The sequence below is a fragment of the Aedes albopictus genome, chromosome 2, assembly GCF_035046485.1.
Source record: "Aedes albopictus strain Foshan chromosome 2, AalbF5, whole genome shotgun sequence".
Taxonomy (NCBI): Eukaryota; Metazoa; Arthropoda; class Insecta; order Diptera; family Culicidae; genus Aedes; species Aedes albopictus.
Genome location: NC_085137.1, coordinates 101,559,191 through 101,573,070, shown reverse-complemented (window position 1 = coordinate 101,573,070; position 13,880 = coordinate 101,559,191). Strand labels below are relative to the sequence as shown.

The following is a 13,880-nucleotide window of genomic DNA, read 5'->3' as shown; positions in this document are numbered from 1 at the left end:
GGGTCCCGAGATGAACTAGCCTAGTCCAATAATTACTTCGCAAATTATTTCATGAAGTTTTCCACAGTTTCTTCAGAGAACTGTGCTGAAATTTCTACATATAAAGATTCCTTCAGAAATGTCTCCAAGAATTCACCTATAAATTCATTCATAGGTTTTTTTTCGGAAATAGGTCCAAAGATGCATTTTGAAAATCCTCCAGGGATTCCAGCGAAACCCTTCCACGTACTCCTGCATAAATTACTCCAGAGATGTTTTCAAAAAAAATATTACATGGATTCTAAAGTAAAATTCGTTCAAATTTTCTTCGGAAATATCTCCGAAACAGTTTCTAACATAAATTCCCCTAGAGCATCCTTCGATAATGCTTCTAAAGATTTCTCCAGCAATTTCTCTAGCGATGCTCCTAGAAAACCCTCCATGGAGGAGGATTTTTTTTTTCTTTTTTTTATGCCTATATAAATTCTTTCAGAAAATCCTCCGGGAGTTCTTTAGACAAATCTTCCTCGGATTCCTCCAAAAGTTCGCTCATTGACTACTTCAGAAATTTCTACAACTTACCTTACCGATCAGGCTAAGCCCGGGGTGGCCTCTGCTGTACATAGTAGTGCAACCGCCCCAATCTCGAGCGATTGTAAAAAAAAATTAAAAAAATGTACTTTTCGGATGTGATATTTTGTGGAAAAGCTAAATGAATCCTTAAAATAGGTTATTTATTAGTTCTTATACTTAGCTGCGTTTTCCATGTCAGATTTTCAGGAGCTTAATGATTACTCTTCTTGTTTTTCTTCTTTTTTTTCACAAAATAAAAACAAACTTCCTAGTCTTCACTATACACTTCAATATCACTTACTAAGAACTCCCTAAATAACTCAACTTCTTAATAACAACCCTTGAAAAAAAATTCTAAGCACTTCCTCGATCAAGGGTCCGGCAGCGGTTTTTATATCCTGAGATTTCAACCTACACATCAACTCTCATTACAATACATATGCATTACACTTTTCAATCATCCCCACTCTGGAATCAGAAAGGAATCCTGGAGTTCCTGAGCTGGAAAGAGATGTGCATATATTCTTCTTTCATTTGTGCTGTTTCCCCATATGATGTCTTTTTGAATCAAAGAGATTCATTTGACCAATCATATTCATCATATTTCCCCTTTTGGTTGATTACATGAACTCAAACGGTTCATTTGACCAATCGAATTCCAAAATTTTCCCCCCGAACTTGCATGCGTTTCAGCCCCTGCGCCTAGAAAAAATCTTGAGCTCGGGATAAACTTTGATTTTTCATGGCGAGTTAAAAACAAATATTCAAATCTAATGAAACTTCGATTCTATTGGAACCCAACCCGTTTCTACACACCAAAAGTATATTTTCAAACCGATAGTTTTTCTCGTCCTTAAAAACTAAACATCATTCCATATCCCTTGTGTTCCCATAAAAATCGAACCCATCATTTTATAATTTGAAGGCAAACCATCCTCATGAAGTCCGACCCTAAAGGGGCCTTTTCTATTTTTCAATCCGACCACGTCCGAGATAATTATCCATGACAAAAAAAAAGTTTTCGTTCAGCATCGGGATAATTCGGGTCCCTAAAAACAATGGTGGGGAGAGATCGAGTCAGCATCGGAATATTTATCCGTGACGAATGGAAGGGAGAGATCGGATCCACGATCGGTCTTGATCGGGATACGGGTCCTACAGAATATCCCTAAAGAGTGGTGGGGAGAGTTCGGTTCAACTTCGGACTTTTTATCCGTGACGAATGAAAGAGAGAGATCGGATCCATATTCGTTAAACTTCGGAATATTTATCCGTGATGAATGGAAGGGAGAGATCGGGTTCATATTCGTTCAACTTCGGAATATTTATCCGTGATAAATGGAAGGGAGAGATCGGATCCACGATCGGTCTCGATCGGGATACGGGTCCCACAGAATATCCCTAAAGAGTGGTGGGGAGAGTTCGGTTCAACTTCGGACTTTTTATCCGTGACGAATGAAAGAGAGAGATCGGATCCATATTCGTTCAACTTCGGAATATTTATCCGTGATAAATGGAAGGGAGAGATCGGATCTGTATTCGTTAAACTTCGGAATATTTATCCGTGATGAATGGAAGGGAGAGATCGGGTTCATATTCGTTCAACTTCGGAATATTTATCCGTGATGAATGGAAGGGAGAGATCGGATCCACGATCGGTCTGGATCGGGATACTACGGATCCTACAAAATATCCCTAAAGGGTGGTGGGGAGAGATCGGTTCAACTTCGGATTTTTTTATCCGTGACGAATGAAAGAGAGAGATCGGATCCACGATTATTCTTGATCGGGATAATACGGATCCTACAAAATATCCCTAAAGAGTGGTGGGGTGAGATCGGTTCACCTTCGGAAATATGTATTCGAAATATGGTGAGGGGGTATGATATTCCAAATTTGCACCCCTTTCCCATAAATAAAATTTTCACACACTATCAATATAAAGTGGTAGGGATAAGATCTAATTCGTGATAAAAATGAAGTTTCCCAATTGATTGATTCGTACTCAAATGTATGAAGAAAATGTCTCGTACTCAAATTCGTTCGAGAACCCCTGTAGTACGAATACTCATAATCACAGTTGGATCGATTGTTCCTTACCCCAGGCTCTCGCCTTGAATAAGTGGCTGAATCTATGCCTTGTATGAATCATTGAATGGATTCCTATCTCCATCTATCGAAACATATGCCATGTTCCATAAGAGGTAATCTGTTCTAAATGGAAGAACAAAAAGAAAACCCAAGACGGACTGTCGCTTGCAACACGCATTGCGTTTTGATCGCGCGTCCGATCGATATTTCTCCAAACATAAACAACTCTCAGCTAAACGCCATACTATCGGTGGTTGTTCTAGAGGAAGAGTGTTTATAAATATTGTCGCATATGGTGTATGCAAAGTTTTCTCCCCTTGAACTTGAAAAATATTCAAAGTCAGGGCTATATGTGGCTTGTTATGCTCGCAGTGGCGAGTGGATCTAGGCCAAATCGATTCAATTCTAATTGATTGGTCCAAAGTAAATTTGGACACTCAAAAACACTCAACTACTGCTTTTAATCAAATATGCCAACTTGTAACAAACTGCCTTTTACAATGGGCAGTTTGTTGCAGTAGCCGTCTCCATTCCACTCGGTCCATGGCTGTTTTTCGCCAAACTCTGCGTAGGGTCCGCAGATCGTCCTCCACTTGGTCGACCTATCTAGCTCGCTGCGCTCCACGTCTTCTTGTAGCGGTCGGATGACTCTCGAGAACCATTTTAGTCAGGTTGCTATCCGACATCCTGATGACGTGACCCGCCCACCGTAGCCTCCCGATTTTCGCGGTTTTTTTTTATTCCTTGTTGGGTATATAAGATTTTAGATCTATTGTGACAAATGCCCCAGTTTTACTTTGCTATGTCAAGTTGAAGTATCACCATTGGTATTAGCAATAATCAAACCTTGACTGTTAGCGTGATCCCCCAACACGGTGCTACAGTTCGAATGAACTGTACTACCGCATTGGGGTTTGTTCTCCAGACCTCAAAGGGTTCTATCAGCCCCTTGTCGAAGAACCTTATTCTGTTAGCTGCAATTGCCGGACAACGGCACAACAAATGTTCCGAGTCTTCTGTATCTATGCCGCAAAAGCGACATACATCATCTTGAAGTTTTCCAATCAGCTTAAAATGATACCGGCTCGGACAATGACCAGTAAGAAGGCCAGTAAAAGAACTTAGATCTTTTTTAGAAAGTTCTAAAAGTTTACGAGTGTTTGAAACGTCCGGTATTATGAAACGTTTCGACTGCCTCGCAAAAGTTGTGTTTTCCCAATTGGATTTTAGTTTCTCATGTTCCCATGTTTTAAACTCCATTCTGAGAGAACAACCAGACACACCACAAAATGGTTCTGGTCCTATGAATTGATGAGACGATACAAGTCTTGCTAACATATCGGCTTGTTCGTTTCCTTCAATTCCGCAGTGCCCAGGAACCCAAAATAGTATCACCTGATTGCGGCAAGCTAATTGTTGAAGTGATTGAACTTACTTTTTTTAGTTGCAACGTATAGAAACGCATAAAAAGAAAAATACATTTAGGTATGCCATTTTATCCCGAAACCGAACCTCCGCGAACCGGCTCTTCCCTCCATCGGATGCGGTTTTTTTTTATAAATAATACGTGACTGTCGTTGTTCGCTCATCCGTGTTTAGCTATAGGTACGAAAGGCCCTCCGAAAATTTAATTGCACAACTCAGCGGGGAACCGTTACCTTGACCGTGCGCTCCGCTCCGGTGAGGCTGATGCTGCTCTGTCTGGTAGGTACCTAGATTGGAGACCACGGCGACGACGACGCGCCGCACAGTCCGTTTTACAACAGGCGATTGCCGAATTTCGTCTGTCCATCCCAGTCCTGCTGCCAGAGTGTATTGTATTGGCACTAAACTGGGAAGATTTGGGCTGCTGCTGAGGATGTAGGCTGAAGGCTGACGCGCACGCGGAATGATAGCTTTTGCATCCCGTGTGTGTGTGCGTATGGGTCAATCGATACAATTGACCTCAAATCCGAAGCAGATGTTGAACGCACGACCGATCGCTATCTGTGGTAATTAAGTGATTTCAGCGCTTAATTGAATGAACCGAACGTCAGGGAACAATGCCCGATAGGCTGGTGGTGGGCAACGGTCGTGGTCGATACAAAGCCATTCCGCGTGATTAGGGCTTTTGAATAGGATGATTCGGTAGAAAACGGTATTGCTGTGTGCGTTCAAGATGCAAACGGTGCCCAAATGCGCTTCAAACGTGGTAACACATGTTACCAGCGGCAACGTAGCAACCATAGCCAATATCACCGCCAACCTAGGATTCGAAAGCTCCCACTGACATCGGGTTACTTGTTAGAAAATCTTACCGCATTTGGTGCTCCCGCATTTGATATTTGCATTATGAATGCACACAGCAATATTTGAAAAGATGAAAGTATCACGAACTTGTCTTGTTGTATGATTAACGCTCATTTGCCTGGATGTAGGGGAATCATGTAGAACAAACAAGCTCATGTTCTTCAACTACAACCTGGATGCATGCTTCAGGTTAAGAAAAATGAGTGTAATTTCCTTCATTCAAATTGCAATGTATTTCCATGTACTACCAATCCATCTCCGCATCAGAAATTTATCTAAATTGCTCCACGCTTTTGACCCTCCACGGGCCATCATGCTGCTGCTGCACTAGTTCAAATCGGTGTGAAATCCAACACGCTAGTCGTTTGTACATCCGCCCGCACCCACAATAGACCACTCCTACCCTGCGGCAGAGCAAAGCACATCGACCGCAAGAGATTGATCCCACCAGCCAGCGCAGTCAGCTGGTCCCATTCGGTAACAGAAGAGTGCTGTTGTTGTGTATAGTCAAAGACTTCTCGAAGCCATCGATGGATACAATCGCGAAGAGCCAATCCCTTCGGGCTCCCGAAATGTGTGTCTTCCGGCAATCGTTGTTGGACCAGAGAGAAAAAAACAGACTCCAGCTGAATGTGCTGCTATTTTGAAACAGAAGAGACCCTTTCTTTTCGGATCCGCCAAAGAGGACAGTGTAAAAGGCGTTATTTGCTTCAATATTTCGTTGTTTTTTTTTTATCAAAATCAACTGTAACAGGTATACTTTTTCAAAGTTCTTTTCATGAAGAAAATCAAAAATTCTCAAATATTGACTGTTTGTCCAATAGGTTCAACTATTTTCAAAGTTCGGCTGCAAAACGGTGAATCGAAAAGGAGAGCGACCAACATAGCACTGGTCCTCACAAGTTCCTACCTCATGCTTCCATGGGTCAAGCGATGACAAAGACCGCCAGCTAAGAGTTGTGTGCTTAGTTGGTAGTGCAGCCTGGGCACTGAAGATGCTAGATTGAGGAGGTACATCTCGAGCGTCTGTTCACCAAGGAGGTGCGGCTCAAACAGCGTCTGTTCTGGCATCCAGCGGCTGAGTATGAAATGCTCCTTCACCGGAAGCTATATCTAAAGTAGCAGCCCCACCACGATGGATATGGGACCTTAGGCCAACAACCTACTGTTTCCGAAACCAAAAAAACCGTTACAGAAACCGAAAATGAAAGATTACGAACTGATTCAACTGCAACGACTTTTAGCGCAAAACAACGGACAAGAATTGGACCTTGGAATGTATTAACCCTAGCCCAGCAGGGTAAACTGGCACAACTAGCTAATGAGGCATGCCGTAAGAAGCTTAAGATCCTAGGACTGAGTGAAGTCCGTTGGCAGAACTTTGGAGATCACAGATTGGCGTCGGGTCAAATTCTGCTATACTCTGGCCTACGAGGTGAACACGCTCCTCACCACCGTGGAGTTGGTTTCCTGCTCAGCGCTCACGCCCACGCAGCGCATATGAAGTGGGAACCTATTAATGAGAGAAGCATTGTAGCCAGATTAAGAACACGGGCTCGAAACCTTACCATGATCCTGTTACGCGTCAACCGATGCTGCCGAATTGCAAGACAAAGAGAACTTTTACAGTCAATTGAATGATGTCGTGGGCAAGATTCCGAAAGGTGATATCACGATATGGGCGACTTCAACGCGAAGGTTGGTTCCGACAACTCGGACTATGATCACGTCATGGGACGCCATGGTATCGGAGAAATGAGCGAAAACGTAGAGCTCATCGACCAGTGCACAAAGTGCACATGGGTTCCCGTGATGGCGTCACGCAAAATCAAATCGACCTCATCTGCATCAGCCGAAAATGGAGACGGAGCCTTCTTGATGTGCGGAACAAACGTAGCGACGACATTGCGTCTGACTATCATCTCCTAATCGGCGAGATCCGACTGCGCATTACTAGGATCCATCGACAGAAGAAAAAAATCAGGCGCCGGCTCAACACACGCCGACTGTAAAACGCTGAGGTGAAAAGGTCCTTCGTCGAGGAGCTAGAGAACCGTGCTGCGGATATTCCAACAGGTGGAAGCATAGAAGATCAATGGAGCGCCGTCAAGAACGCCTTCATTGCCACGAGAATAAATTTGTGAGCTACGCACTCGGAGAAAGCAGTGGATCACAGATGATACCTAGAGAAAGATAGAGGAGCGAAGGATCGCCAAAGCCGCGATAGAGCGAGTGAAAACACTAGGAGCCAAAGCCGCAGCCTGTCAGCGCTATTCGGCTCTCGAGAAGGAAGTGAAACATTCATGTAGACGGGACAAAAGAGCGTGGGCGGACTCCCTAGCCGACGAAGGCGTGAAAGCCACAAACACCGGTCAACCTAACAACTTGACACTATATAAGTGCATACAACAGTTGGCGAAAAGGTAATCAAGAATTCAACGCTCAAGAGCAAGGACTATGGCAGCACCTGGCGGAGCCAGCGAAACTCTGATGCAGCAAATTGTCCGGCAGAACCAGCAGATGGCAGAGCAAAACGCGCGGTTGGTGGTTTTGCTGGAGCGATTCGGCTTTCAAGAAGGCTCCGGATCCGGCCGATCTTCAAGCAACCCGGAATCCATCATCGAATCTCTGGCATCAAACATCCACGAGTTCTCCTACGACCCGGACAATGGCCAAGTTTACTACCGGTGGTATCGCAAGTACGAGGATCTCTTCCTAAAGGACGGTGCGAAATTGAACGATGCAGCGAAGGTATGTTTGCTCCTGAGAAGCTTCAGTGTCAACGTTTTCGACCGTCACGTCAATTTCGTGCTTCCGAAACATCCCCGTGAGTTTACCTTCGAGGAAACTGTCAAGAAACTCAAGGAATTGTTCAGCGTCCAGATTTTGCTCTTCAGCAAACGGTGCCAATGCTTCCAGCTGGCGAAGAACGATGCGGACGATTATGTGACTTACGCGGGAAAAGTCAACAAGACCTGTGAAGATTTTGAACTGAACAAGATAACTTCAGATCAGTTCAAGAGCTTGGTTTTCATTTGCGGACTTCACTCAACGAAGGACGCGGACATCCGGACGCGGCTACTCTCGAAGCTTGAAACGAACGTCGACGAAGATTGCAAACTCGAATCGCTCATCACGGAATGTCAACGTCTTCAAAATCTCAAGCATGATACCGCTATGGTGGAACATACTTCGATCAGCTCCGTCTGCGCAGTCAAACAGAAGAAGACTCAATCGAACCCATCTGGACCGAAAACCAAACCTAGTAGTGGCAAATCAAGCACCGCGAAGACACCCTGTTGGCAGTGTGGTGGCATGCACTTCGTTCGCGATTGTTCGTTCTCCAACCACGTTTGTAAGGACTGCAAGCAAACCAAACATATGTAAAGAGGGCTACTGCGGCTGGGCGGCTGTTACTTAGCGAAGACATCTACCAAGAAGAAGAAGTCGAAGGTCAACGGTGTTTTCGCGATCAACCAGGTTAGTAGTGAGTCCCGGCGGTCGGCGGAAGTTCCTAACCGTGAAGATCGATGGATCAGAAGTGACGCTGCAGTTTGACATGGCTTGGGACATCACCATCATCTCTCAGAAAATCTGTAACAAATGTCTTGGATCCCCTCAACTACTTTCCACATCAAGAGCAGCAACAACAGCGTCTGGCAAGCCTCTTCAGCTTCTTGGTGAACTTCATAGCGCAATCACACTAGGAGGTGTCACCAAACCAGGAAAACTTTACGTGGCCAGCAACAATCTTAACCTGTTTGGCCTGGAATGGATCGATTTGTTTAGACTGTGGGACAAGCCATTGTCGGCGATCTGCAATCAAGTTCACGCCGATCAACCCAACGTAATCCAGCACTACAAGGCAAAATTCCCAGACGTTTCCAGCAAGGTTTAGGACACTGCACAAAAACCAAGGTACGCCTGTTCCTGAAACCCGAAGCTATGCCAGTCTACAAACCGAAACGGCCTGTACCATTCACATCCGTGGAGAAAGTCGATGCAGAACTGGACCGTCAACAACTGGGTATCATCATTCCGGTTGAAATTTCCAGTCTACGATCATTCTTTGGTGCGGTGAATTTCTAAGGCAAGTTCGTATCAGAAATACACCAGCTACGAAGACCACTTGACGTGCTTCTCAAGAAGGATGCCAAGTTCGTTTGGAACAACGACTGCCAGAAGTCTTTCTAGAAGTTCAAAGAAGTGCTCCAGTCAGATCTTCTCCTAACGCATTACGACCCGACTCTGGACACCATCGTTGCAGCAGACGCATCCCAGTCAGGAATTGGAGCCTGCATCATACCCAAGTTTCCCAACGGCGCTCTCAAAGCGGTGGCACATGCATCCAGTTCCCTCACTGATGCTGAAAAACGTTACGGATAGGTGGGTGGAGAAGGAAGGTCTAACCCTGGTATTCGCTGTAACGAAGTTCCACTGGATGCTACTTGGACGCAAGTTTACGCTTCAAGCGGATCATCAGCCGCTCTTGAGAGATATTTGGATCGAAAAGGGGGATTCCAATCTACACCGCCAAACGCTTACAACGCTGGGCACTGACGCTTCTGTGTTACGATTTCGACATCCACGACCATTTAAGACCGGAGGAAGATTTCGTCATCGCTTCAATCCAACTGGAAGATGACATTGAAGTACCTCTTCAAGAAGCAGTCGGATTATTTCCTGTGACGTTTGACATGGTACGTAGCACTACAACAAAATTCTTTGTTCTCCAGCAAGTTGTCAAGCACATCGAAAATGGATGGCCTACTCACATCAAGGTCATTACAAACCCCGATGTTTTCACACCCATCAGGACGCCTTGGAATTGTTAAAGGGATGTGTTAAGCTTGGAAACCGGTTGGTGATTCCTGAAGCATTGCGGAAACGGATTCTGAAGCAGCTCCATAGCGGACATCCAAGGGATGGAAAGGATGAAAGCTCTCGCTAGAAGTCACATCTACTGGCCCAAGATCGGCGACAGCATTTCCGATTATGTTAAGCAGAGCGACAAATGCGCTACTCATTCGTAGACATTTCCGAAAGTTCCTCTACAATCATAGCCGCTCGCACAATCTCCTTGTGAACGCATCCACATAGATTTTGCTGGTCCAGTCAATGGCCTGTATTTTCTAGTGGTGATCGACGCGTTTTCTGGACGAAAATCAGCATTGTACGCACACCGACCACAGCAGTAGTCATCAATTTCCTGGACAAAGTGTTTGCTCGCTTTGGAGTTCCCATCACAATCGTATCCGACAACGGCACACAATTTTCATCGGCGCAGTTCGCGGAATCTGCAAGAAGATAGGAATATAACATTTGAGAATCTCTTCGTATAATCCGCAGTCGAACGGCCAGGCGGAACGCTTTGTAGAAACCTTGAAGACGCCGTTGCTCAAGATAAACGAGGGGGAAAGATCTCCGAATCACTCAATTCATCATGATGACATTGCTCTCCTAGCTCAACGGCGCTCTGATATGCAGAGCAAGCTCGATACGATTGGCAAGATCGCTTCTCATCGGCAGGTCTTACCATCATCGTCAACATGACCAAATCGTTGGATGTAAACACAGCCAACCCTTCCAGCTTTACGGTATACCGCGGTAGTTGGGCAATCAGTGGAGAATGTTGAAAGCTTCCAATATCTTGGTAGCCAAATGGCGGCCGATGGCGGCACCAAGATGGACATATGTGCACGGATCAGGAAGGCGAGGACTGCTTTTGCGAGTATGGAAAATGTATGGAAAAACAACCAGATTAATCGACGCACCAAAATCCGAATTTTCAACTCGAACGTGAAATCTGTGTTGCTATACGCCAGTGGTGTGTATCAGTGGAGAACACTCAACGGCTGCAGGTCTTCATCAATAGATGCCTGCGGTATGGTGCATGGTGGCCTTACAATTGGATCTCCAACGTGGAGCTCCATCGTCGATGTCATCAAAAGCCGATAGCGACAGAAATTCGGGAGAGAAAGTTGAGGTGGATCGGCCATACTCTACGCAGGGGCGAAAACGAAATCTGCATGCAAGCGTTAGATTGGAATCCAGCAAGACATCGCAGCAGAGGCAAACCCATAGACGCATGGCAACGCAGCCTCAACAATGAAATCAAGCAAGTCGACAGAAATTTTACCTGGCCACATGTCAAGGCGATGCGATGGCGGACAATCGCAAAGGATTGAAAATATTTCTGTCGGCGTCGGTGGTGTAGTGGTAAGCGTGGTTGCCTCTCACCCCAGTCGGTCGGGGTTCAATTCCCGTCGACGCCGATGGGATTTTCTGAGACATAAAATCCGTGATCACGTCTTCCCTCGGATAGGAAGTAAAGCCGTAGGTCCCGATATGTAGGGTCCTCAGGTGTGGTGGCTGTCTCCCTGGTGCGTCGGAATTTAAGGCTTAGCTCCTAGACCCAGCCGACGTAAAACACAACTGGCGCCGAACGGTGCTATTTGACCAGAAAAAAAAAGAAGAAGAAGAAGAAGATCTTTCAATTCGGCCCTCTGCATAACTGTGGGTGAAAGTAGTAGGTAATTAACTCGGAAGGACGCATTTTGCACTTCGCTCACCTTCACCAACATTTGGTTCTTCAAGCATTTTAAACGGTCGTCAATCGGACGGAGTGATCGGCGGCGGTGGACCCATGATGGATCTTTAAAATCGGCATTTCGTGGTACACTTCAACCGTATAATCATGGCTGCATATCTGCTTCGATCCGCCAAACAGCTGAAGAACGAGCAATAAAAATAACAACCGAAGCGCGCGCCTCGATAAGCAAAAATGAAGAAACACTAAAGCGATCGAGATGTGGTCCTCCGCCGCACCGAGCCGGCTGATCATCGAGAGACGAAGATTTGCTTATTATTCTTTGAAAGCTCTTGTTTCAATTGCACACATTGGGCTGTGTAACACACTTCAACCTGCCAAACGATCGACGACGACGACGACGAGAAGTGATTGGGCTGGCTGCCGCCGGCAGCAATTCGGCGAAAGAAAGAACGCGGAGAGGTCGCGCATTATATCATTACCAACCACACCATGCATTAGGGTACCTGGGGAATGTGCCTAGTTGTGTGGTTAGTAAATCTTTGCAAAATTGAGACGAGTGCGAGGCGGATATTAGATTGCAGAAAAAGAAAGGTTTGAAATTTTCTGAGCAATTGAAAGAATTGCTATACATAATTGAGCGCGGCGGCACCTTAGGCACCTAGATAACCTAGAAGAAAGTTACTGAATAGGTTTCCGTTGACCTATTCTGATGTTTCGCGCCGAGTTGGGCATAATGAATAAAAACGGAGACGGAAATGACGAGAGGGTGGTTTTTAGTCATTAACAGCTGTCCTGGAGTACTGCCTGCCTACTGCATTTTTTGGCATACAGACAGGGATGGAAACTGTTGCGAAACTCAATGAAAAAAAAATGTTATGACATTTTTCTTATGTGGTGTCAAATGTCATGACATTTTTCTTTTGGTGTAAATTTATGTTCGTACGCTTCACCAGTCCATAACGCTGATTGGTTATGGATAATCAATGATGTTGGCAATCAATATTTCCAACTAATTGCAGTGAAATTAGCAAATAACGAAATGACATTTTTACGAAATTTTTATGACATTTTCAATCCCTGCATACAGCTCCACAGATGAGTTCTCCGCAAATTAATTTGAATGGGAGATCCCCATTCCAGAAAGTGGAGGAGTCTTAAACCATATTAAGGTGAAACGTCAAGAAATCCCATGGCAATTTTGCATACAAACTTTAGAAGCACAAATCTGACGAACGAAGCATCGAACCAAGCCGCACTTGTTTATCCTGCCTTTGCTCACTTGCAAAAAGAGGCAGCTTTTCCAAATCGAGCGCATTTGTTTAAGAATTTTAAAGATTGGTGCTCTTGAAAACGTGAGTAGGGGTCCAAGTCGACCATAGTGGCAGCCATATTTGTGTTCTCTGAAGTTTCTCCTTAAGAACCTTCCCCATACTCCAAAAAAAATCGTCCCTTACAATTGTTCAAATAAAGTTAGCATTCCATGACAAATAACGTATTTTGACCTCAAAACATTCAACCCACAAGATCCTAAATATAAAACCTTATAAACTTGCTTGGCTTGACTTAATTCGATTACGATTGCATCATATCTTGGAGCCAATAACGTTGCCATATGATTCCAAATACCTGTTTCTAAACTGACTGTTTCGCTACAAAATCACCGAATCAAGGTGAGAGAGAAACATCTCAACCCTTTCGAGCAGTGAACCGACCGAGCAACGACCCGGATCGATGGCGTAACACCGGCGACTCTTCCGCCAAATATTTTCATATGTAAATTTTCCGCATACAAATATTTTGCCTAATATGAAGAGCAACTGCTTGGGTAAACGTTATGCGTTTTGCCGCTGCTGGCTGCGGCTATCAGCTCTGTATCCAGTAGCAGTCAGCGCGCGGCGCAGCGCACCAGTTGGTTCCCAAATGGGAAATATTCTGCGGTGGGTAAACCGAGGCAAATGACAGCTCAGCGCTCCCGGAATTCAATTAAATTTTCTTCGGGGCACGTCGCACCGCGTTTCGTTGGAACTCCAACCAAGTCTGGGATTGTCTGGTTGTTTTCCGTTGCGATTTGAACCACCGCCGCCCCAACTTTGTGTAAAGTTAATTTCAATCCGGGTAGTTTAATGTTGCGAAGAAAAAAAGACATGTCACTTCCGGGCTCTTGCAGTGATTCTGACGACTGTCAGAATGGAGATAATCGGAATCTACGTGAGGTTAATCAACGAGCAACGAACAACAATGACTTGGAACTTGGTTGAGCAACCAGAGCAATAAAAGAACGTTGTTAATGAAAAGATACAACAACGGATGGAGCGCCAGTGAGTAACACCTCTGGGCTAAGGAATGCGCCTTTTCGAGCGTAATTGAATGATGAAGCTGCTGAGTCAGATCAGTC

At 45.0% G+C, this 13,880-nt stretch overlaps 2 protein-coding genes across 11 annotated transcripts in view; one reads left to right on the top strand and one right to left on the bottom strand.

Moving 5' to 3' along the window:
- LOC109419739 (uncharacterized) overlaps nucleotides 1-13,880 on the bottom strand; it is a 211,168-nt gene that overhangs the window by 175,887 nt on the left and 21,401 nt on the right. The window lies entirely within an intron of this gene.
- On the top strand, nucleotides 7,390-9,021 carry LOC134286134 (uncharacterized protein K02A2.6-like). The gene is made up of 3 exons (XM_062847707.1): nucleotides 7,390-8,315; nucleotides 8,413-8,779; nucleotides 8,821-9,021. The coding sequence occupies exons 1-3, from the start codon at nucleotides 7,390-7,392 to the stop codon at nucleotides 9,019-9,021; spliced, it is 1,494 nt and encodes a 497-aa protein (XP_062703691.1).

Bases quoted from the DNA above. Each gene is read 5' to 3' on its own strand.
- LOC134286134 (XM_062847707.1), top strand. From the start codon at position 7,390: ATGGCAGCACCTGGCGGAGCCAGCGAAACTCTGATGCAGCAAATTGTC. The intron at 8,316-8,412 runs GTAAAGAGGGCT...GCGATCAACCAG, and splicing joins TGCAAGCAAACCAAACATAT to GTTAGTAGTGAGTCCCGGCG. The intron at 8,780-8,820 runs GTAATCCAGCAC...AGACGTTTCCAG, and splicing joins TTCACGCCGATCAACCCAAC to CAAGGTTTAGGACACTGCAC.